The 25,866-nt window shown below is 43.1% G+C and overlaps 2 protein-coding genes and 1 long non-coding RNA gene across 3 annotated transcripts in view; 1 reads left to right on the forward strand and 2 right to left on the reverse strand.

Annotated features, from left to right (window-relative positions):
* The window catches only part of CCZ1 (CCZ1 homolog, vacuolar protein trafficking and biogenesis associated), a 28,526-nt gene extending 28,192 nt beyond the window's left edge, over nucleotides 1–334 (reverse strand). Inside the window, exon 1 of the mRNA XM_030577320.1 lies at nucleotides 100–334. Coding sequence (XP_030433180.1) covers nucleotides 100–198 — 99 coding nt within the window. The 5' untranslated portion in view covers nucleotides 199–334. The remainder of the gene's footprint in view (nucleotides 1–99) is intronic.
* Nucleotides 335–1,476: 1,142 nt separating this feature from the next.
* LOC115659081 lies at nucleotides 1,477–21,973 on the forward strand. The gene is made up of 4 exons (XR_004002446.1): nucleotides 1,477–3,072; nucleotides 10,521–10,596; nucleotides 11,408–11,472; nucleotides 21,932–21,973. It is a non-coding gene; the product is annotated as an uncharacterized LOC115659081 (long non-coding RNA).
* LOC115659080 (parvalbumin, thymic CPV3) lies at nucleotides 13,268–18,823 on the reverse strand. The gene is made up of 4 exons (XM_030578853.1): nucleotides 18,763–18,823; nucleotides 18,183–18,315; nucleotides 17,609–17,718; nucleotides 13,268–13,351 (listed from the first exon to the last, which is right to left on the reverse strand). Exons 1-4 carry the CDS (start codon nucleotides 18,821–18,823, stop codon nucleotides 13,326–13,328), a joined length of 330 nt encoding a protein of 109 aa, XP_030434713.1. The 3' UTR covers nucleotides 13,268–13,325.
* Nucleotides 21,974–25,866: the final 3,893 nt, after the last annotated feature.

A 25,866-nucleotide genomic window follows, 5' to 3' on the forward strand; every position in this document is an offset into this window, starting at 1 on the left:
GAGGAACAGCCACAGCCACCCCCACACGCTCCCTTGCGGCGACAGACCCCTCCCCCGCTAGCCAGACCTACGGGGACGAGCCCAGGCTGCCCCACGTACCTCCCCCTCTCTGGGCCCCAGCTTGGGGTTGTAGATGAAGAAGCTAAGCAGGGCCGGAGCGAGCTGCTTCTCCTGCCCGGCTCCCCCCGCCGCCGCCATACTGGGCCTGAAGCGAGAGAGTCTGGGGCTGGAAGCCGCCACACACCATCGGGGAGCAGCCGGGGGCCCTCAGCCGGCACCAACGCCAACCTCACACGGCACTTCCGCCTTCCCCCTGCCCCGGAAGGGAACGGCGCCGACCCGGATCCGCTCTATCTGCGCCCGCGGGCGGCACAGGCGGGAGGAGCCGGGCCGACCCTCAGAGCTCCGCCGCCCCCACGGCGGTGAGGGCACTTGCTGGAGGCCTCCCCGTCCCTGCTCCCTCCGCGGCAGCTGACGTCTCCCCCGGCCTGGAGCTCCTCAGTAGGGACCCCTCCCAACCCCCCGGGAACCGAGCATCCTATAGCGCCCCTGCGATGGAGCGAGGCCGGGCGGGATCCCCAGGGAGCTGAGGGCGGCTGCGGGGGCAGGCCCCGTTTCCAAGGGCAGCTCAGCAGAAGCCGGAGGGTCCTGGAGGCGCCCGTGTCTGTTTCCTTGGCTTTGAAGACGCCCTGAGGAAAGAAACGCGGAAAGCCCGAGCTGAGCTGCCTCCCTCCCGGGCCGCCCGGGAAGAGGAATACTGCTGACTTGGGGCGCGCGCGGGCACTGCAGAGCTGGGGGCTCCCTAAGTACCGAGCGGGGGGGGGGTACACCCCGATGGGGGGCGCTGACCCGAGCGCTCCCCGAGCGGTCTCGTTTGCCTCGTTAGTGGTGCTCCTCTTGGCAAGCGGCGTTGCCGGGCAGAGCGATTCTCTCGCTGTGGCTTTGGTAACGGGAAAGGCTTGTTCAGGTGGGGGACTGGCCTGAGCAGCGTCGCTGAATAGTGGCGTCTCGTGCTGTAGTGGGATGGTGGTACTCTGGGTGAGCATTTCTCTGTGGCGCTTTCAGGGATCGCAGGGAGTTTGACGTGCTGTGTGTGGGCTGGTAGCCAGAGCTGCAGGGTCGGGTGGCTCTAGAGTCAAGTCTGGGTAAGCCAGGGGTCGGCAACCTTTCAGAAGTGATGTGCCGAGTCTTCATTTATTCACCGTAATTTAAGCTATTGGTGCCAATAATACATTTTCATGTTTTTAGAAGGTCTCTTTCTGAAAGTCTTTAATATATAACTAAACGATTATTGTATGTAAAGTAAATAAGGTTTTTAAAATGTTTAAGAAGCTTTATTTACAATTAAAATGCAGAGCCTTCCCCCAGACCAGTGGCCAGGACCCAGGCAGTGTGAGTGCTACTGAAAATCAGCTTGCATGCCATGTTCGACACCCGTGCCATAGGTTGCCTACCCCTGGGTTAAGCTTTGATAAGGATAGAGGGTGAAATCTTGGCCTCAATGAAGTCAATGGGAGTTTTGCCATTATTTAGCAGGACCAGGATTTCATTAACTTGAACATTTGAAAAAGGTCTTTATGGTTTATTCCTCCTCTTTTAATTATTTATTATTTGTATTGTGGGAGTGGCCAAAGGCCCCTATTGAGACCACTGAGCTCTGCACTAGATGTACAGGTAGACACTGTCCCTGTCCCAAACAGCTTCCAGTCAGGCACTTAAAATATTGTCCTCACACATTGTGCTTAGTCAGTAAGGTCTGAAACTGCTGAGCCAAATCCTGTCCTCCGGTAAACTTCTGGAACCCTGTTTCCACACTGGCCCATCTTTGGCGGGGATATCAGGTTGGAGCAGGGAAGTGATATTACCTCTGTATACAATATGGATGAGATCACAAGTGGAATACTGTGTCCTGTTCTGATATTCATACTTTTAAAAAGTATGTTGGAAATTAGAGAGCGTTCAGCAAAGAACCACAGGAATGATTCAGGTCTAGAAAACTTGCTTTACAATGTCAGACTAAGAATTTCAATCTATATATTTTATAGAGAAGATTGAGATGACTTGACCACTGTGTGTTAGTTTAAGAAGAAGATATCTGAAGCTGGGGGTGTTTAATCTAGCAGAACTTGATCTAGTGGCTGGAAGTTGATGCTGGACAGGTTTCAACTGCAAATAAAGGGACTATTTTGACAGTGACAATAATTAACTACTCAAACAATTTAGAAGAGGTGTGGTAGACTCTCCATTATTTAAGGTCTTTAAATCAAGACTGGATGTTATTCTAAAAGATGCCTCCATTCAGTCACAGACTATTAAGATTGATGCAGAAATTTCTTGGCAGTATTCTACAGCCTCTGCAGTTGCAGAAGGTTAGAATAGATAATCATATTGTCCTTTCTGGTCTTTAGATCTATCAAACTGTGGAAGGTGTAACTAAAAGCAGAATTTTTCCAATTTCTTTATTACGTGTGATGATGCCTGAGACGGCAAAATCCCAGCTTCAGTTACTGAAGCTGTGTTCGGGAGTCAGGCATTTAGAAAAAACACTTTGTTGCTTGTAGAAGATCTGGAGTCCATAAAAATAAACATACCCCACAATGCCATTTTTACAGAGTACTGCACTGTAAAGTTGCAAGCAAGTTTTGCAAGATTAAATTTGAAAGAAAATCATATTTTCTGTCTGTTTCCCCTCAAGTTCTCAGTTAGTTACTTTCATCATTGTGTTGTGTTCTGGCTTAATCTATTCTACTATTTTGTCCAGACTGTCTAACTTGTCAGAGTGAGTCTGGATAGCATTAGTCATGCCCAACTGTAGGTGATCCAGGGGCTGTTTCACCATTTCATTAGTCCAGTGTGGAGTTACACAGGCATAAAACTGCAGTAATGTAGGGCTAAATCAAGTCCTCAGTGTTTAGCCTAAGTAAGGGGGCATGGATCAGCTTCATCTCATGCTCCCCATTAGTGCCCAGGCTGGGGAAGCTAATGATCTAACCGGCGGACCAAATTCAGTGATGAATCCTGGTCACATGCCACCTGAAGTATGTTGTGCACACGCCAAGAAGATGACCCTAAGTAAGTGTTATGAATGTGGTATTGATACACATTACTTTTTATACATGAGAAAGGAATTTAATACCCATTAGAAGTGCAAATCTTAATGCAAACTTAACTATGTTATCACTACTGACAGCTCCACAATAATATATTTCACCAGAAGTACTAAAGAGTCGTGACCATATTTTCCCTGCATTCAAGGCTGCAATTAGGAGAAGAGAAGTAGTAATGCTGTGGTATACCCAGATCTTAGCAGAGGACCCAGGACTTCCAGTGAACCTCAGCAGATTTTTAAACTGCTGTTTGTGGTGTTACAGAAGCAGCAGCAAGGGGAGACTGATTTCTTCCAGTGCCAGGTCCTCCATGCTGATCTCTGTCTCCCAGCTCATCTTGAGCATGATTCAGTACTGGCAGGAGAGGAAGCTGGGCATGAGGGCTACAAAAACACTCATGGATTGAGTGGCAGTAAGTAGAGTTGCCAGAGTAAAGACAGAATAAGGATCTGAGAGTTTGGCCGAACATATGAAAAACATCCACTACCAAATGTAAATATTCAGAAAGGCTGATGATTCCAGTTTCTCATTCTTCCATTTATGAAAAGAAAATTAACATTAAAAACTTCATTCTGCAGCTGCCAATTCATTTGAGAGATATGACACAGCCTAGAAATAGAATAAAATATTTCCAAAAAAACATCCCAAAGGAGCATAGTAGGTGGTGGTGGAGATTGGAACAGTAAGTCAGATGGGACAAACGTTTCCCTTTATCGCTTGTTTAAAAACAAAAATGGAAATTCCAATGCTGATTTGTTTGGTAACTCATATTTTAGTATGATCAAGTGCATTTCCCACCGGTGCAATTATTAAAAGTTTAGTGATGTGTAGATTGTGGATAGGTACTGTGTTTTTGTTCTGCATTTGTACGCCATCTAGCACAATGGGGATCAGGTTCATGACTGGGGCTCCTAAGCACTATGGCAATACAACTATTTAATAATAATACTGAAAGGAACTATGTTGTAGAAGCATATAGGATAGGAATGTGGGTATGTATGGTTATGTTTGATTTCTAAGATAGGTAGCACGTGAGTGGTATGGATACTAATGTTTCCTTAACTAGTGATTTTCTAGATGTCTAGTGATTGTATTGACAGGAAATGCACTTCCTCAGTCTTAACTATAACTCACCAAATTTTTTTGTGAGGGATTTATCAAAATATATGTTGAATCTGTTATAGTGGTTAAAACATAATGTAAATTACTACAGTCCTAGTGTACACATTAACAAGGCAGATGGAAATTATTATTGTTGTTCCAGTTTCATCCTATCTTCTTAATTGTATGCACAGTAACACCACACCTCAGTATTTGCAGTGTCATTAGATAGCTGTGAGTTTGAAATCTGATTCCTACCCCTTCATTACATAAAATTAAACTATTGTACAAATGCATTTGCAGTTAAATGTGACAGTGGCTTACCCCAGCAACCATGGGCAAATAGTTAAAAACTTTATCTGTGTTTTACCGTACATAAAAACCAAAACCTTTAGTCTGTTATAGGAAATAGCAATATTTTTTATCATGTCATACTTTTAGAGTTGTTGACTGTTTCTTGCTACTATTTTGAGCATCTCTGTCAGCTGCATAATAGCAGACTTAACAAAAAGAATGCTATAAATCACTCTGGATATTGGAGATGACAGCTGTAAATAAATACAGCTGACAGGTCAAATGGTTATTTCATTGACAGTCTGTGGGCTAAAAGTGTAACCAAAAGTGGGTGAGTCTGCAGTTTGGTATTGCTATAGCAAGTAGTTACAAAATAAGGCCCTGATCCTGGAGTGAGCTCAAAGCGGGTAGAAACCTGAACCCACACAGAGCTCCTTATAACACTGGGGTTCAAGACATTTTAGCTCTGAATGAGAAGACAATACATTATAGAGAGAATAGTTGGGCTCTATCTCCTTTTTCTGAAATTTCATGTATGTAACATGCCTCCCCAACATTTTGCATAAGTGTGATTTTATTTTTACAGCTTACCACTGCCATCTTGGTAAAATTAAAGAAAAAGAAAAATACTGATAATGAAAAGAAACATTCAGAAATCTTCCAGTTTTCCTTGTAAAGCCCAACATGGGGCTGATCTATCATTCCAACCACTTCTGTTGATTTCTATGAATGAATTTTGTATGACATTTGTTCTGAAATTAAGAGAGAAAAAATAATGAGCAACAGAAACCGTCAGGTGTAGAAATACGTTGGCTTTCACGGTGTTAGTCTTCCAACAAATTTTGCTTCATTCTCCAAAACCCTCTCTTTATATTTTTTTTAAATTTAGTTTTTGGCTTATACTACAAAAATATCCTTCACTGTGCAAATCAGTGAATTGCTGCCATGTTAATGGGGGGGAAAAGCTTGAATTTGTATGAAATCTATTGTGGCTGACTGAGTTTGAATTAGGCTTGTTAGATTCAAGAAAAGCAATTTGACTATATCACATAAGGAAAGATTTTTATTAGGTATTGCTCATAATAATACTCATATAATCTCTTTGACGAGTCTGCAGTCACTAGAGGGTAAAACCATTATATGTTTCCCTTTAAGCTTATCAGTGAGTTAATGCCAGAACTTTGTCATGATTATATAAATGCTTAGTATTGAGGCAGAAGACCTAAAGGTAAGAATCCAGTCTCAGGCAATGAAATTTAATTACTAAACAGTATGATGTGTTTGTGGTATACCGATTTGTTCCGTATAACATCTTCAGTACATGTTTATCATTCTAATTTGATGACTTGCTGTTTAATAAATTTATATAACTGCTATTCATGTTTACTGATTATCTCTTCAAAATGTTAAAATTCCTTCTTGGTGTCCATCCAGTGCGCTGGGTCCCTGTGTAGTATATTAAAAATTACAGTATAAACTTCAATATATTCACCTCAGCCCACACCTTCCTCAGCAGCCTTAACAAAGAGGAAATAAAGACGAGCTTTGCAGTATGTTCAGAAGGTTAACAAATTAATTACTGACTGTAAATCTCTATATCCCATTTTCTGTGTCTAAGGAATCCAAATCTCTATATATATTTTATGTTTATCTGACACTAGTTACTTTTAAGACAGATTTGCAATTTATTGGTAATAATTATACATGAAATCTAAAAATAATCTGCATAAAGTTGTAATCTGGTACACATGCAGGATACAGGGGGTGGGCAAAATTTTTGGCCTGAGGGCCACATCTGGGTATGGAAATTGTATGATGGGCCATGAATGCTCATGAAAGCGGGGGTTGGGGTGCAGGAGGATTCTGGCTGGGGGTGTGGGCTCTGGGGTGGGGCCAGAAATAAAGAGTTCAGGGTGTGGGAGGGGGCTCCAGGCTGGGGCAGGGAGTTAGGATGCGGCGGGGAAGGAGGAGGGCTCCAGCTGGGGGTGAAGGGTTGCATGTGCAGGAGGTTGCTCTGGGATGCAAGGGGTTCTGAGGGTGGGAGGCAGATCAGGGCTGGAGCAGGGGGTTGAGGCATGGGAAGGAGTCGGGGGCAGGCTTCAGGCGATGCTTGCCTCAAGCAGCTCCCAGAAGCAGCAACATGTCCCCCTTTCCAGCTCCTATGCGGAGGCGCGGCCAGGCAACTCTGCACACTGCCCTGTCCACAGGCATTGTCCCTGCATCTCCCATTGGCCATGGTTTCCAGCCAATGGGAACTGCGGGGGCGGTGCTTGGGGGGGCACAGCATGTGGAGCCCCCTGGCTGCCCCTACACATAAGAGCCACAGGGGGGCAGACATGCCACTGCTTCCGGGAGCTGCATGGAGCGGAGCAAGCCCCTGACCTTGCTCCCCAGCTGGAGCGCCGGAGTGGGACCCTGCTTTTCGGCGGGAGCTTGAGGGCAGGATTAAAACATCTGGTGGGCTGGATACAGCCCCTGGGCTGTAGTTTGTCCACCCCTGTAATATCATGTATGATTGCAGCACCAAATTCTTACCCCACACACCTGCACATATCTTCTGTGGAGTGGACTTCAGTGAGAGTTGCATATGCAGATCTGAAACCCAAATTTGACCCATTCTAAATGACAACTGATCAGTAATACTATCCATCTGATATATTCAGGAGAAGTGAAAATAGTCAGCCAGTGTATGTCTGAAGACACCTGAAATTCAGGTTTGCATGATAAGAAAATCCAATAAGCTTATAAATCGTTGCTTGTAAATCAACATTTTGATTCTCTCGGATACAGTTGGAGGAAATCACATTGTCTACTAATATTAAGGCAAAGACTTCTCCGCTCTCTTTTGGTATATTCCATAATTTTTTTCCCATTAAATAGAATGCCAGCAATATCCCAATGAGAGAATGCACAATATGGTCCTAACTGGGGTGTAGCATGTGCTTAAATATGTTGCTGAATCAAGAACCTGTATAAATAAAAGAAGTAATCTTGTAATACAGGTAAAAAAAATTCAGACACCTTATAGACATCAATTTATCCTCGCAATGCTGCTGTGATGAAATAGTATTGTTTCTGTTTTACAGATGGGAGACAGTCTCAGAATGATTAAGTGACTTGTCTAAGAGTCACACAGTGGGTCTGTGGTACTGCTGGACATTGAACCCCTGTTTTAGACACAAGATCATCCCTTCCCTATGAAGTTACAGCAATAAATAGCATGATTTGGAAAGGATGTAAAACTCTGATAGAGAGATCCAGCTTTAAAAGTTTCCTCCATTTCAAAAATTCAGTTTACTTAAATGGAGGCTCCCACTGGAACCAGTAATGTTTCTCAAGATGGAAGACACTGCTTAGTGCAATCACTGTACTATAGAGATTTTTCAAAGAAATGCTATGCAAAAGTTACTTTGAATGCTGATGCCTTGAACACTGAAGTTTGGAGATAGGCTCGGATTGTGCTGATTGTATTTATCCTCTCTCATTTGATGTCCTAATGTCCTGCGAGCCATCTCCAATTAGAACTACTAAGAAGCATATGATCAAATTAAAAAATATGTTTTCATTTGGTAATCCCGAGCAAGACTATACACACAGTCCCGGTCCATTGGTACAAGGGGAGGGTACATTTCAGTGCTTGCTCTCAATAGCAATAATCAAGGAGTGACTACAGAACTTGCAGTGCTTCACTGATTTTTCTACTCCTTGGCCTCTCATTAGGCACAAGTACATTTGGAAATTTGACTCCATCAGTGAGCTTTTGGTGTGGACCATGGTAATAGCTTCTTACCTGGAGGCACAGACAGTTCTGATTCTCACCTGAAGAAGGCAGCAGTCTGACCAGGACCCTGGGTAGCTTGTGTGTCTTAAATGCATGTATAGTTAAGGATCTAGTCTAGAGATGGGGTTCCCAAAGTGTGGTACATGTTTGGTGGAAGTGATGCACCCAAAACTCTTGAAAAATAGACAAAAACAAACCCCTTCCTGTTTCAAATGAACAGTTGTCACACAGGTTGCAGAGCACCAGAAAATGGCCAAGATGCAAAATACTCTTTAATGGCTGCTTTCAGACATAATGAGTAAGTCTCATCGACCATTCTTCCATAGAAGTCATGTTTAGTGATGCACTGTGGCAGTCCAAATGGGTGCACTCAGCTGTCTGGCTTTCTACTAAGTAGGGAGCCCTGATATCAGAAGGCCCTCGCACAGGAAGCTGCTGCCAAGTGGGAGCTCCATCTGAGCTCTCTGTTCTGCAGAGGCTGTAGTCTGTTCCCTGTAGGGCTGTGTGGCAATTAATGTTGCCCACTCTCCCAAGTGTGTTGGGTAAACTGATTTTGGCCCCTGCTGCAGGAGCTCTCACCTACACATCTGTCTGTTCCCTACCCAGCAATTAATCCTGCCCCTCAGTCCCCGCATCAGTTCACCCCTCCCCACCCTGCCATCCCCTATGTCCCTCAATTCAGCCCCTGCCATCAGTTCAGCCCCCCTCCTCTGTTCAGCCCCCATCAGCCTCATCTCTCTTCTGGAGTGTTTTTGCCCCCTCAGGCCTTTGGCCTCTCCCACATCCCAAGCTGGTGAGCAGCTCCAGCTGTTCTTCACTTCTACTCCACCCCTTCCTAGGTGAGGTGCTGGAGCAGATTTGCTGTCCTGTCCACATTTCTCAGAGTTGGGAAGGAGGGGGCCGAGCTGGGCTCTTTGCTCTCTTCTGTGGAAAAGGCAGAGAGGAGAGACTCTGACAGCTTCTACCAGGGCTGGACTTCGCCAGGGGGCTGATGCCTCTCACGTCATCACCAGAGGGGCTCCAGCACCCTCTGAAATCCTGTCAGTCACAAAAATCACTCAGGTTGGCAGCACCATAAAAATCTGGCTACGGCTGCAGAATAGCTGGCTGGATGCCATTTGAGCTGCTTCCCAGCAGTTTGCCCAGCCCTCCCATGTGCAGCTTGCCCAGCAACACAGGCCTCCAGGGACCAAGCTTGGGATGGGGCTGAACTGGAGCAGCTGAGGAGCAAGGGGCCTCCTGGAGCTGTTGAGGAGAAAGAGGCCTGGAGCTGCAGCTGCCTGATGCCCAGGTAAAGCCTCACTTTCAGCCAAGACTTCCCCACTTGCATCCCTCCTTTTGAGCTCCTCTTTCTCCTTCACTCAGTTACCCCAGACTCCCACCATTTGACACAGGCACCTACTTCTCCCTAAGAGCACTTTTTAAAAATTTTCTTCAAGGGCTACTCAAAATGTTTTGTATTTTTCTTGATTACAGTTTTGTGCTAAGAGCACTTTCTCTCATCTGCCACAATAAACCAGAGAATGAATTAGCAGGAACGTTGTAGTTAAATTAGACACGTTTAAAGAGTCAAGCCATTGAATGTAGTTCAGTGTCATATCAAAATATAACAAGATGTCATTTTTAACATGTAATTGTGCTTTGTGATAACACCCAAGACATAAATAATAATAGCGGGTGATCCATTATGTTTCCTTTTGATGCACTGTCTAAAAGCCTGAGGTGTTTAAAAGGATGTTATCACTGAACATTTTAGTTCCATACACATTTATTTTACTGTAAAATCTGGAAATACTTAAGCTAAGCCTATTAAGGCCTAAATAAATGTGCACAAAAAGGAGAAGTTTTCAGGTTGTACTACTTGAGCCAAAAAAGTTTGGAAACAGCTGGTCTAGAATATGGTTAGCTATGTGTGTGAGGATCTGGAAATTGCATGTCAGAAATCTAAATTGGGGAGCTCACATAGTAGATTTTGTGACACTGAGTTAAAGATACTGCCTGCGTGGATGTTGAAGTCTCCAAAGACCACAAGCCTGGTAAACTTTGTCATCGTTCAGATACTGCCTTGATCAGCTCTTCTGGGAAGCCCTTGATGTCTGAATGACTGCAGATTGACTAGGTTGGTCTTGTCTCTTGGCTCAAATATTATGAGGACATACTCAAAGCATTTAGTTCCTAGGGATCCTTTCCTGCTTTGGGTTTGGAGGGGAATAATAGATTTGCTATTGTGCCCTCAGGTTCTTCTGCTCTGGGTCTGTAACGCATATCCTACAGGTTGAGATGAACCAGAGCTGGGCCTGCAATGGCAGCAGGGTATGTTCTTTTTTTTACATCTATTTCTTGGGCCAGGGTAATATGATTACTCAACATCAGAGCACTTTACTTTATTGCCAGTAAAATGGAGAATGGTTTTGTTTTTGTTATGTGAACTAGTCCAGGGTTCTTTTGTCATCAGACTAATTCCACTGCCAAGACACATTTCTTTTTCTTGTGATTGTCATGTGGCATTTATCATATGCTATCAAAAACTCCATAGACCAGATCTTCAGCTGATATAAATAGGAGTAGCTCAGCTGAAGACAATGAAGCTGTGGTGGCCAGGTGAGATCTGGTCCCACATTTCTTAACATTGTCATGCTACTGCTTTAGTTAAATAAATGGCCATTTCTTATTGAATGTGTTAATACAATTTATTAACAATAAAGGGGAAAACATGACAACCTTATTCTCCCTCCACATGTGTACACATATCCAGGTGCTCAAACAATTAAATGAAGCTGTACAAAACATTCAGACATGGAATAATAATTCTGCTGTTCAACCAACCATATAAGCAGCACCTTGAATTTGTGTGTCTGTTTAGAAAGGATAAGATGATTTTGCTTGTATGATACTGTGCTCCCAAAGGAAGAAGAGATTAGATGGATGGGAGAAAGAGGGACACTGGAAAACTACATTATATTTGAATTCATATTAGTACTGCTGGTTTAGGACATTGTGAATGAGATGACTCCAGAAAAAAACCTTCATGCAGTACAAGGAAAAGCTTAATTTGTGTAAAAGTTTGTATCCGTGTGAAATGCATTTGAAACCATTGGGATTTTTTTCCGGTATATTACTTTAGATTGGCAACATACTGCTTGGAGGGAAGATAGTATGTGTGTGGCCCAAAACAACATCCCAATAATAGTAAGTGGAAGTGCTTGTAAATTGGATTAATTGAATACAGTTTCTGTGACTTTGCTGCCATAATATGTATATAGCTCCCTCTCTGAGGTACTTTCAAAGATTCTGTATTTCCTTTCTCTGTAACAACTGATTACGCTCCTGCCAGCATTTCCTGCACTGTATTTGGTATTGGTAATGTCATCAACCATTGCAGACATTGGGGGCTGGAGGGTGGAATCCTGAACTCAAGTCTTTGCAGCAAAGGAGGGAACAGATTTGCAAATACAGTAGCTGGTTCTAAAATATAAACAAATATGTAATTTTAAAATGGATTCTTTCGTCATCCTCACTCATACATCCCCTTTTAAGTTGCTGAGGTCAGCCTCCAGTGAGGCTTCAGAGATATGACTGTGGATAGAATTTGGTTCCTAGTCTATTACTCATTTTGAATGTTAGGCATTTTGAGTAGACAAGACAAAGATTTACAGTTTGAAGAAAAAGGTGCCATGCCCAGCCAGATGAGTTGTGAAAGTCAATGAGTCATCAGATATACTCCATCTAACGCATCTGGCCTGTTTTCCTAATGAATGGATGATTATTTGTTCATAAAAGTATTTCTCCAGCAGTGCATAAAATAACAGGCTTGGAGGAGGGCATTTTTCTGACACTGCAGGCACAGACTGGAAGTCTCTTGTGATTGGTATGCAGGAGCCCTGAGCCATGTCAGCAGTAATTCCCCATAGATTCCTCCACACATTCAGCCATCCTCCCCGAAGAAAGCTAAAGGCCAGCCACCAGTGGGGAGGCACTGGAGCACTACGTCCTTAGAATAAAAGGGTCTAGGGTGTACAATCTGGGCTTCTATGAGCTTGTCTACACTTACAGCGCTGCCTATGCTGACAGAAGAGCTTCTTCTGTTGGCATAGGTACTCCACCTCCTCAAGAGGTGGTGGCTATGTCCACAGGAGAAGACCTCCCATTGACATAATACTTGACTTTCCACAGCCCTGAGCGATGTAGTTATGCCAACATAAGTTTGTAGTGTACACTAAGGCTATACCTGAGGGATTTTCTCACAAATCTGTGGTTAGAGGAGGGCCACTTGCCTTCTCTACGATTTTGAAGACTCCATGATATGACAACTTCTCTGCAGCTTCAAGTATGTGTAGGTTTTCTTCTGATTTTGTCCTTTCCTCAGGAGAGCATAGTCCTGAGCCTAAATTACTAAGACAAAATCAAGCTGTTATCTCCTATTTGGATGGTTTATTGTCCTTATCAAGGGTCTACATGATATTGTGACAGCCCCATTCTGAAGCTCACTCTTAGGCAAAAGTCCATGAATGTTTTTTAATTGAAAGTCAGGCAGAGATTTCTTTCCCCCATGTCCTCCTGAGTAAAAGCTGCAGGACTTAGTCTTTGACAGTCAACAGTTTGGTTGAAAATTTGGGCTTGACCCAACAAGAGAACGTCCATTGACTTCAACAGAAGGGCTGCCTATGGAGGGCTGGTGGGGGAGTGGGAATCAGTATCTTTCAGAGATTAACTCTTTTAGTTTAAGAATTCACACACGTTTCAGTGTGGTGGTCAGAAAGATCAAGCACAGGCAGCAGCATGTGATGAGAAATTTATTGGATAATTTTAAGGGCCTATCTGCTGAAATGTGTTCCTAGAACATGGTAAAATGGTCCACATGATCAAAAATCATTATTAACTGGAGCTTTGGTGCCTCATTAGAGGAGCAAACAAATAACAGATACTGTGAAGATTAATAAATAAACAAGGGGACTCCATGATTTACAGAGTTTTAGAGTGTCATCTCCTGCAGATTCATCCCCCCTTCCCTTTCTGTTTCTTTCTCTGTTGCCTTCAGTCCTTCAGGAGTGCACCATTTCCTGGAATTCTACCAATGAACAATAGAGAAGTAACAGTAGCATTAATAAAAACAATACATTGAAAAAACCTGGACACTACAGCCTTATCACGAGCTTTGCAACTGAAAAGCATAAAACAATCAAGTGAAAGAAGCCTAGATGGGAAGTAAAAAAATAGAAGAAATATATAAGTTTTTGAACAAGCCTCCTGATTGTTATAAAGTAGGTTTCTCCTCCATCTCAGACTAACTGACAAGCATCATCCTGAGTCATGCAATTTTGGGACCATAGTCACTAGTACTGGGGTTTATTACCTAAATTGTTTCTCTCAGATTAACGTGTTCAAGAAAACAGTCATGAAAATTTTCCCTCTATTATTTGCTGCTTACTATAGAACCTCATGAGGTTCACTATTTTATGGCCCTTTTGGACTACTTGAGGAGTTCACTAGAGTAATTTCACAACCCTATTTCCTGTAGTTTAAACCCATATCTTTTTCCCAAGGTTGATTTCATTTTTAAAAGAAACACACATTTTCCTACCTCAAGGATAATGTGTGTTATGTATTAGAGCCACCAAGAGCTAGGCTGGAACAACTGAATGTCTTCTTTGTGGTGTTTATATTATGTTAATATTGTTCCCAATTCCCTCTGCCCCTCTTTTTCATAATCTCTTCTAAATTAAGTAGGAACCCAATAATATGTTAATTTGAATTAACATCTGAAGCCATGATGTTTGAGTGGGTTTTAAATAAAGCAAAATAAGTTCAGCCATCCCCTATTTTTTAATTGACTTTTTTAGTTCATTTAGAGCATGATATTGGGCCTACATAGAAACATGGCAGCTTTTAGAACCTTGCAGGCCCTTAGATTCTGTGCGACAGAATATTCCCTCAATCCTACCCACATGGGAGTAGATAAATTATTCATGAAATCCCATGAGTTTACCCGTGCACATTTTCTGTGGTACTAGCTTTCATTCCCTCTAGGGCATGGGTGGGCAAACTTAGGGCCTGAGGGCCACATTGGGAAATAGAAATTGTATGTCAGGCCATGAATGCTTACAAAATTGGTGTTGGGGCGTGGGAGGGGGTGAGAGCTTTGGTTGGGGGTGTGGGCTCTGGAGTGGGCTAAGGATGAGGATTTTGGGGTGTAGGAGGGTCCTCTGGGCTGGGACTGAGGGATTTGGAGGACAGGAGGGGGATCGTGGCTGGGGCAGGGGTGTGGGAAGGGGTGCAGGTTCCAGCTGGGGGTGCAGGCTCCGGGGTGGGGCTTGAGATGAGAGGTTTGGGGTGCAGGAGGGTGCTCCAGGCTGAGATTGAGGGGTTTAGAGAGCAGGATGAGGATCAGGGCTGGGGCAAGAGGTTGGGGTGTGGGAAGAGGCTCAGGGGTGCAGGCTCCCTACGACGCTTACCTCAAGCAGCTCCTGGAAGCAGTGGCATGTCCCTTCTCCGGCTCCTACAAGAAGATGTGGCCAGGTGGCTCTGCATGCTGCCCCATCCGCAGGCACCACCCTTGCAGTTTCCATTGGAGTGCCGTAGGGGGCCATTGGAGAGGGTAGGAACCAGAGTGGGACCTTGCCGCGGCTTCTGGGAGCCGCGTGGTGTGGCCCCTGACCCTGTGTCCTGGCTGGAGCGCTGGAGTGGGTCTGAGCCACGTGGTGCAGTCCCTGACCTTCCACCCCAGCTGCAGCACCGGAGCAAGGCCAAGCCATGTGATGCAGCCCCCGACCCAGCACCCTGGCCGAAGCACCGCAGTGGGACAAGCCCCAGACCCCACTCTCTAGCAGGAGCTCGCGGAATGGCTTAAAATGGCTTGTGGGTCAGATCTGGCCCGCAGGCCATAGTTTGTCCACTCCTGCTCTAGGGGAAGGAACAGGAGAGTTGTGGCTATCGCATCATGCAGCAGGCTAGGGAACCTGCACACAGGGATATTCCTTTCATATTGCTCTCAAGGGCCCCTTCTCCATGACAGCCTGGCCCCTTCTTCAGCCAAGCTGCCATTGGCTGCCTGTCCATCTTTGTGCACCACCTGTCCCAAAAGGGGACTAGAAGACACAGAACCTGGACATGTGGAAGTTACTGCTGCACTGGGCATTAAATCAGACTGGAATCTCCAGGTGTTGGGGCAAGATGTTACTGCCTAGGGCAGCGATTCTCAGACTGTGGGTTGGGACACCAGGTGGGTCATGACTCCATTTTAGTGGAGTCGCCAGGGCTGGCATTAGACTTGCTGGGGCCGAAGCCGAAGTCGAAGCCAAAGCCTGAGACACACCACCCAGGGCTGAAGCCAAAGCCTGAGGGCCTCAGCATGGGTGGTGGGGCTCAGGTTACAGGCCCCTGATCTGGGGCTGAAGCCCTTGGGCTTGGGCTTTGGTCCCCCTGCCCGAGGTGGTGAGGCTTGGGCTTTGGCAGGACTTGGGTGGACTCAGGTTTTGGTCCCTGCTCCTGGGGTCATGTAGTAATTTTTGTTGTCAGAAAAGGTCATGGTGCAATGCAGTTTGAGAACGCCTGGTCTAGGGTGATCATTCCCCTAGGTCGGACCCCATCCTCCCCCAGACACTACCTGAAATCTACAGCATCCAAACCCCACACATAGAGGACCTTTTGTGGGATCTAGGGAAGGGAGATGATGCTACTTGATCATCCCTGACCTCCTATTACCCTCACCCTGCATTGCTTCTGTGTAAAACAGACAATGGTTCAAATACTTTTCTCAGTTAAACTTTTGCAAATCTGGAATAATTTCACTAACATTAATGGAGATATTGCTGGTGTATGCTAATGTAAATGAGCCCACTTGTATGTGATACTGTGGTGATCCTGCCATTGTCTGAGGGCTTGTCTACATCAGAAAGTTGCAGTGCTGGTGAGGGAGTTACAGCGCTGCAACTTTGAAGGTGTACACATCTGCAGGGCACCACCAGCGCTGCAACTCCCTGTTTGCAGCGCTGGCCGTACTCCCGTTTTGTCTCGGGTGTAGAGGATCCAGCGCTGGTGATCCAGCGCTGGTAATCCAATGTAGACAGTTACCAGCGCTTTTCTTGACCTCCGTGGAAGGAGGAAGCCTCTGGTAATCAAGCTGGTTTCCTTTCCCGGTTTGCTCTCTCGGTCCCGGAGCCAGCCAGGAGGGAGGGAAGGAGACCTGCTTGCTCGGGGTTCCGGGACCGAGAGAGCAAACCGGGAAAGGAAACCAGCTTCGCCGCGGTTTGCTCTCTCGGTCCCGGAACCCCGAGCAAGCAGGTCTCCTTCCCTGCGGTTTGCTGGCTGGCTCCGGGACCGAGAGAGCAAACCGCGGCGTTCCCGGTTTGCTCTCTCGGTCCCGGAACCCCGAGCAAGCAGGTCTCCTTCCCTGCGGTTTGCTGGCTGGCTCCGGGACCGAGAGAGCAAACCGCGGCGTTCCCGGTTTGCTCTCTCGGTCCCGGAACCCCGAGCAAGCAGGTCTCCTTCCCTGCGGTTTGCTGGCTGGCTCCGGGACCGAGAGAGCAAACCGCGGCGTTCCCGGTTTGCTCTCTCGGTCCCGGAACCCCGAGCAAGCAGGTCTCCTTCCCTGCGGTTTGCTGGCTGGCTCCGGGACTGAGAGAGCAAACCGCGGCGTTCCCGGTTTGCTCTCTCGGTCCCGGAACCCCAAGCAAGCAGGTCTCCTTCCCTGCGGTTTGCTGGCTGGCTCCGGGACCGAGAGAGCAAACCGCGGCGAAGCTGGTTTCCTTTCCCGGTTTGCTCTCTTGTCCCGGAACCCCCCTTGAAGCCGCCCAACAGCGCTGCAGTGTGGCCACATCTAACACCACTTGCAGCGCTGGTTGCTGTAAGTGTGGCCACTCTGCAGCGCTGGCCCTATACAGCTGTACTAATACAGCTGTAACAACCAGCGCTGCAAAATTTTAGATGTAGACATGGCCTGAGTCTTCCTCTCATAGGTTTTACATTAGTGTAATTCCACTAATACTGTCACTCCTGATTCACACTAGTTTAAGTGAGAAGAGAATCATCCCACTATTCTGAACATAGAATTCCCATTGAAGTAAACAGGAGTTTTGAGTGAGCAGTAATTATTAGGTTCTATAGGATATGTGGTCTGATCTTTTCAGCCTGCTCCTGCTCAAGGGATTTCAAAGATGGGTCTCCAACATCGTGGCCTGATTCTCCCCTCACACACGTTGTAAATCAAGGGTGACTTCACAGAAGTCAGTGGAATCACACTGATGTGAAACCAGTATAAGTGAGAGAAGAATGAGGCCCCATAATCACATTATCCTCCACATTATTCAATATGTAAATAACTTCATACCTTCAACCCCAATTTTGCCATCCCCATCATGATCTGCAGCTGCCAAAAAAGTCTTGGTTTCTGAAGTAGTTAATACTCTGGCTCCGTACTCAAACCGCTGGAGGAAATACCTAGAGGAAAATATCCTTTGGGTGTGATTATCATGGAAGACAATTCTTTTTATGCCAGGTGCATCATCAAGCTGATCAGTTTCTATAAACAGATTATCTACACCTTTTTGCCACGTCATCCAAACATAGCCTGCATTGTTTTGGGAGTTAAAGCTTTATTTCATACATTCCTGCTTGATAAGTGCAGTCCGGGCATGTCTGACTGTACACTTTGCCAAAGCACAGCCCTGGGGAATGGCATTTTTCTGTATACCTACTCTCTCCTTTGTTACTAGTTTTTAGACTGTATTGCTTTCTCTCTAAAGATTCCCATAGGACATCATTCAAAATCAGTACAAGGATTTACCATACTTACAGTCAGCATGACCTGCCCTCAGCTTCAGCAGAGGAAGGTTTAGGACACAGAGTAATGCTGACCTCTGTGAAAGTCTCTTACTAGTCAAAGAAACAACGAAAACTCTTACTTGAGCTCATCTTCCTCAATAAAGCCGCTTTGATCATTGTCTAAGAGCCGGAAGATATCCTTGATCTGACTGCTGCTCTTTTTGGACATTCCGCTGATCTGAAAGAATTTTTTGTGGCTGAAGGAATCGGGGGCTGGAGACAAACAATAAAAGCCAGGATGACCCAAGTCACTTCATTTAGCACTCCTTGTCTTAGCTTCAAATCCTGAACAGTCTGATCATGTTACTTTGAGATTTTAATTTTATTGTTCAGATGTAAACAGTAGTAAAATAGAAAGGGCTGCCAATACAAGAAGCTCTAGGTGCCCTGACAATTTAATTAATCTTACAACATAATAAGTGAGCATCTGGAAACGTTAAAAAAAATCATATGTGGATAACGAATAAACTCAGCCCACCATCAGCCTTAGTTGTGAACAGTAACAAATTAACTCAGCCAGTCACTGCGTCAGACAACAAAAAGATCTCTTTTCCATGGTGAACTTTCTGGAAACGTATCTTCAGTATTCCTTGAAGACTGAATTAAATTTGTTACATATTTTATTGAATAACATTTATGTTTACCTATAGCTTTTCTTACCTTGGCAGTCCCTAAGGGCAGCTGCAATATCAGAAGGGCTAAGGATGTCAGTGAGGCTCATCTTCTACCTGGTTAAAAAAAATGTATTTCAGACAGGTACAAGTGAATTGCAAACACATACACAAGTAAACATGTCACCCCAGTAAACTTGTTTGTTTAGAGTTTTATAATAGACCATTTTTAAATTAAATATTGTAACAGGAGTATTTTAAGGGAAGAGAAGCTAATTAGTAAACACTGAAACTACTGTTACTTATTTTTTTGTATCCCTATTTTAATCAGTTTGCTTGCATGAACATCATTTTAAGTTGGTGACACATTTTTATCTGTTACTTACTTAATATTTAGGCAGGTCAGACAGATTTAAACTCTCCACGTAATAGTAACCTAACCATTAGTTTGTTGGAATGTGTGGCATTTAGCAATACACAATAACAGGGCATGCAGAAGAAAAAGGAAAGGAAAGAAGTTTTTTTCCTCCACCAGCAAGCCTGAAAAATAAAACAAAACCCGGAATGTACATAAGCTCCATCTGTATATAACCTCCAGAGATAAAACTGAGCATCTTACACTATGAGCTACTGTACTTGCTACTGCTCACCCTTGCACAGATCTGCTCTTTAATCTCTAGCTCGCTGCTCACCTTTTTGATTTTCCCAAGTAGGTGAAGAAAAAATAGCTGAAGAGATATGAGACAAAACAGTAGTGTTGTCTGGCTTGCCAGCCTGTCTTATATAGGATTCAAAAGGTGACAATAACCACTACTTAGGTTACCTTGTCATGGATCAAATACTTGACTTGAGACTGAGCTCAAATTTCCTGCCTAACTAAACAACCTTTTTTTCTATTTATATTGTAAGAGAATACAAACAAGAGCAGCAAATTTTTAATAAATCCACATATGTGCTTAATTAAATTTTCAACTCTGCTATCAAGACATAGTCTATAAACTCCAAGGACTTGGGGTTTCCAAATAGCATCCAGATTTTAAAGTCACCCGCTGGAGGGTGACTCCAACAGTCTGATGCTTAGAAAAGAAAAGCCAGTTTGGTTTCCTTAAGTCTGTTGACTCTGGGGAGGCTCAGAGGAAGTGAGAGATGAAAGATCTGAAGTGATGTGTTAGTCTGACAAAGATAAGTTGTTATTAAGATAGGGGAAAGGAAGAGGTCCTTTGGGATGATCTTTCTACAGCAAGCTTGATTTTTCACATGTCCGAGCCATTTCCTAAATTACAGTGCTATCCCTGGAAAGGGACAGAAGGGAGACCAAAACCATCCCTGAGAGCAAAAGCCAGTTAAATTAGGGTAAAAGTAAATAAGTTAGTTTTGTTATCCATTTCTTCCTTGCAAGATAGGATGGCCTATCTAAACAATCCATATGTAAAAGCAGCAAAGAATCCTGTGGCACCTTATAGACTAACAGACGTTTTGGAGTCTATAAGGTGCCACAGGATTCTTTGCTGCTTTTACAGATCCAGACTAACACGGCTACCCTCTGATACTTGAATCCATATGTAAGTCATTTTAAATACATGGAATAGATAACAGATGTATTTTACAAATGACAGATTGGAACTTAGTGTGGTTATAGACCTATAGAAAAAATAACACAAGGGATTTCCTTAAAGTGAAATTAGAATTGCTGGCACATAGTGGTGGTTTGAGTCCATATTAACTTCCAAGAACATTAGAGTTGAAAAGAAAGCTCTCAAATGTTAGAAAACCTGGCACTGCACAGTTCAGGTTACACTTCTCAAGCAAGATTCTGCTCATGTGATTAAGGATTATTCATGTGAGCAAGGGTTGCAGGATGAAGACCAGAGTAAAAGCACTTGAATTGTTAGTTTGTATGTACAGATTTGTCAGGTTTTAGTACAGTAATTCTTTTATGCATATATTATCCTCTTGAAGTGCATGTGTTGCTCTTGTTAGTATTGGTAGGAATTGCTTAACATGCTGAGCCGAGAATATCTCACAGGAGACAAAAGTCATACATTATATATAATTACGTGTAAGTCTAGGCTTGATTCTCATCTCATATTGGTGTAAGTGTCAGTGGATTTACTAGTGATCTACAAAGTATTAGTCAGAGGAGTATCAGGCCAGAGTAATTGCACCATCATTTTTGTGTACCTCAATTTGGAATCAAGAAATATAAAGTGTTCCCAATATAAAAAAGTAATAATAATTTAACAGTCATTTCCTTTCTTTATGGCCACACATTTTGTAAGGAGTCTTAAATCACTAATAATTTGACACTTGCTTTAAATGCCTCTTTGATTTTGCACAATTAGTAACAAAATAAGATCTATCGGCTTGAATAGGGGCAGTTGATGTGAAATGATCGAAGTCCCATTTCCACCAGCTGAGAGATCTGGCCCAAAGTATCTTCTCAAATATTGTTGGATAGGGATTAATTGCATTGTTTTCACAAACAGGGTCAATTCTATACACCATGGCTAGAATATGAACAATTGCACTGTAGGCTAAATCCTGAAAGCTTTACTCAATCCATATTCAGTGAAAATTCCCCTTGAGGTCAGTGAGAATATGGCCTCAATAAGGACTAAGTAAAACTGAATATAGACTTCAGGATTCATCTCCATAAACAGGGTCTCATATGAACTATATCAAATACTGAACGCTGTCAGCAGGCTCTTTTCCTGTCTCTGGTCAGCTGGAAAGCTATTCGTAGTAATCATGGCTCACACTTTGAAACATGGGCCAGATCCTCAAATCAGTGTCTTTCAAATGATTTTAATGGAGTAGTGCTGATTTGCACCATTTGGAGATCTGGTCCCATGGCTTCTCATGGTCGTCCTATCCATCTTTTCAGCTCAGTATTTCATACTCATGTTAGTCTTCCATTTAAAATTTGTTATAGTCAGTCAATCAAAGGAAGCTGGGACTGATGTACTATGTATTGTGTGCAGTTTTTTCCCGATAAATTGTCTCTTTCCCTTTCAGGTGGGTTTTGCATCCTCTTCTAAATGTTGTGTTTTAGGTCCTTTTATGCCTTTTCAAGATCATGTGAAGTCTCACATTATAACTTCCTTGCTGAGTTTCCTTCTCTTCCTGTACTAATGGGTTGCTTCTGAAGTCTTGTTTGGATCTATTTCAGCACCCAGCATTTCCTTGCTAGAATTTACACTGTATTTTTAATCTTCTAGGTTGTTGCCATTGACTCCAGAGGGGCCAGTATTTGATCCATGGACTTTATTGTGGGCTTCCTTTGTTTCCACTTGGATTCCTTGTATGCTGCTTGCTGAACTCTTTTATTCTTAAGCATTTGGTTTGCCAGTTGATACTAATTTGCAAGGAAAAGAAAATATAAATTGTATTGACTACAACATCAAGACCAAGGCTATTATGGAAGACCTGACAACATCTGGAAGACTGCCGGTGTTCTGCCAGCTACCAAATCAAACATTCTCCCCTCCCAACCTTTACACCGAATTATGTCATGTAACTAGTGTAAAAAATCAACCAAATCTATTTTAATGCTGCAGTTAGCAAAAACACTACACTGGTGGATTAAATTTCTTAGGGAAACCACCACATAGACATTTGCTTGTACAACATCCATGTTCAACTCCACATTAAAGGACAAAAAATTCAAAGGACTGTGCCTGACTGTCTCATAAACTCTGCCACTTAGAGAACACAGCATTTAAAAACCATTCACCCCCAGCAAAATGTGCATAAGCAGTAAAGTAATTGAAATGAGTGTACAGTACAGTAAAAGATATCAAAGTAGGGCAATGGTTAACAGAGTGACTTCAACAACTAAAGATGGGGTTCTGTAAAGTCTGAAATTCAACACTGAGACCAAATGTGATGCTAATCCTGTCTGAAAGATGGGTTACAAAAGTCTAAAAGAGCTGAATTTCAGAATGAAGTTGATGTCACTGTATAGTGATACAGGTGGAAATCTAGAGTTACTGGTATTTATTTATTTATTAATGACACTCTTCATTTGCTTTCCCTCCACTACAGTTAGAATGAAATCATCATGGAGGAGTGCTTCATATAAAGAGATATTTTAGTTAAATAAATTACTCTACAATACCTGAATATGTTGTATTTCAGATTATCTGATATCTCTTTCTCTTAACCCAACTGCTTACATTTTAGTAGTGTGAGGTGTTTATAAAAGATGAACTCAACCAAGAGGACAAAGGGAGATATTTTATAAAAAAAATGGTGCAGTCAGTATACAAGTATAGAGTGGACATATGACACTTTGAATTATGAAACTATCTCTGAGCAATCAGCGATTTACGTTAGCTAAGGATCTGGCCCTAGAGCAGTGAATTCTGTTTGCAGAAGTGCTTGGCCAGTTTTCTTATGAAGTCCAGAAAACAATTAAAGAAATGTTAGTTGTTTCCTTTTGCTTAATAGGGATATTTCAAACCCCCATTGGATTGTTTTTCTGGAGAGTTACCTGGTACATAACTTTCCCTCCACATTTGTTATACTGTCTGCACCCATTTAAACACAGTGCTTTTGGGAAGACACTGCTTTTTTGGCTTCAAAATTTCAGATTTGAATTGAAAAGTGCAATTCAGACAAATACGAAGCAATTCATATTGTGAAGTTCTAACCATGAAATGAATCTGCTTGCAGTATAGACTAAATGAAAGTATTAAAGCATAACTAGATAAAATATTTACAGAGCTATTTCCTCATCTAATTCCACTAACTTCTTCCATAAGCATAGGGCAACTTGCATTATACTAGAACACTGACACTCTTCAGGCTGTTCCTTTACTCTTTGTCTTCTGTTTGTTATAAGCTACATAAAATTAATTAACAAGTAACAGCCAGCTAGGACATTAACACCAGCAGATGCAAGAGAAGCTTCAACAGCAGTCTCAGGTGAGACTAGAGAAGTGTTAATCTGAGACCGACTACAATAGTGTAAATGGATGCGCTAACATCTGTTCTAAAACCATACAACTCCATCTTCCAACTCCACTCATGTCAGAGGCGGTGCTGTGGTATCATCATCCTCAATAAGAGGCTCTCCCTTTTGTCACGAGGAGTTAGAAGCTGAATGGTCCATAGGGCCTTGTCCTCATTTACACTAAAGCCTTATACACAACTCTGGCAGTGTAACTAATAGTGGATGTAACTGTAACTTATAGTGTGAAGGGTCCATAGTGTAAATAAGAATCATGCCCTACGATGAACCAAGTCATTATATGTCACTTCTAGTGCTCTCCCAGAGCATCCATTTCCATTATAAGAAAATAAATACTCAGTCTCATTCAGGTAGTTTCCAAAAGCCTCTACATCAGGTGGGATTTGGTACTTGGCATGGACCCTCAAGGAAATAGAGCAGAGATGTTTTGGGAATCAACTATTTTATGTTCGATTTTTTTTTCTGCTATGACCACTATGACAATGCACTGAAAAATCAAACAGGTGAAATCTTAGTCCTACAGGTGTCAATAGCAAAACGTCTATTGACTAGAATGCGGTCAGGATATCAGCCAGAGTTTTGGGTGGGAGTTCAGGATGTGTGACAAATGGAGGCTATACCCTGAAGAGTCGAAATGTCTGGAGCTAAAGAATGAAGTTTATTTCTCCCCTACTGTCCTGTGGTAAGAATGCGGGTTACGTACTTTCCCATTTCTAGAAAAGAAGAAATTTTTGTATAAAATACAATAGCAGAATAAATACTGTCATGAACTTTAGCAAAATTATTTCCTAAATATTTTAGTCCAAAGTGCTTTTTCATTTAAAAAGCTGAAGCAATATAAGATGCCATCTCTGCTAACATTTGATATGTTCTATGATTATCATTGAACAAATTGTCTAGTGTCACCATGACCTAGTAATACTATCTTCTGATCCTGACACTACGCATGATGGTTTAAGATGTGGTTGCTTGTCAGCTGCACAATCAGATAGTGTGATCTTTGTATTCCTGCATTATTCACATTTTCCCGGTACTTCAACCATAATTTTGCCATAAAGGTTGAAAGATGTTTAAGAGCCTGGACGCTGCCTTTTAGTATATGTAATAAATATTGTTTCTAGTTGCTTCTGCAGGGGACCAAATAGTTCCATCTCACAATGACCAACAATATAAAGAGGAGTGTTAAATAAAAGAAATGCTGCTGCAGTAGTTCCGGCTATTTTCTTATTAACTGACCGGTCCTGGTCCCACTGAAATAACTGGCAAAAATCCTGTTGTTTGCAGTGAGACCAGGCTCAGATCCTAAATGATGTATAATGTAAAAAAATACCTTGTATTTATATAGTGACCAATGTCATACGTAATTACCCAGAGCCCTGACAAAAATCACTTGGCTAACAGATGTGGTCTCCTAATAAATGTGGAGCAAAATAGTGCTCAGTTATGGCTCCAATTCAGCAAAGCACTTAAGCATTTGCTTAACTTTAAGCATGTGCTGAAGTGCCAGTGAAATTAAAGTTAAGTACATGCTTAAGTTCTGTGCTGAATAGGAATGCATTTACACATGTTTTAAGTGCTTTGCTGAATCAGGGCCTATGGCCCCAATATTACAATTTATTCTGTCCACATAGACCCCAGCACCCATGCAGAGCCCCCGTAACTTTAATGGGCCTCCTGCATATCTAGGAGCCTGCTCATGCAGAATTCCTTTCAGGTGTGGGGCCTATGGGGCTAATTTGAGATGCACTCTTAAGGCAGCAATTGGCAGCTTCAGAACAAAGAGAGACAGCAAGATTATCTTTGTAAAAAAACAAATTAAATGTTTTCTCCACTAATTGCTCAGCAATATGGTTAAAATAAGGAAAGGTCTGAACACTGCTCTATAGCTCTTCTTTGCTCTTCTTAACTTTCTGGAATGATCACTAAAGCTGATATTGGCCCTGTCGTCATATCATTCCATTAAGAACTGAAAATTGTAAGTGGTGAAACTGTCTCAGATTTTTATATAGCTAGCAGGATAATCTGTGTGGAAATAAATGTAAATAGTTAAGCAATGGAACAGTCTGCCTGGAAGTGATAGCACAGGACTGGAAGTCAGGAGTTCTGGGTTCTACTCCCAGTTCTGTTGCTGTTTCACTGTGTGGCCCTTTTACAGGTTATGTCATGTGTCTGTGTCTTAGT

The sequence above is a fragment of the Gopherus evgoodei genome, chromosome 10 (assembly GCF_007399415.2).
Source record: "Gopherus evgoodei ecotype Sinaloan lineage chromosome 10, rGopEvg1_v1.p, whole genome shotgun sequence".
NCBI lineage: Eukaryota > Metazoa > Chordata > Testudines > Testudinidae > Gopherus > Gopherus evgoodei.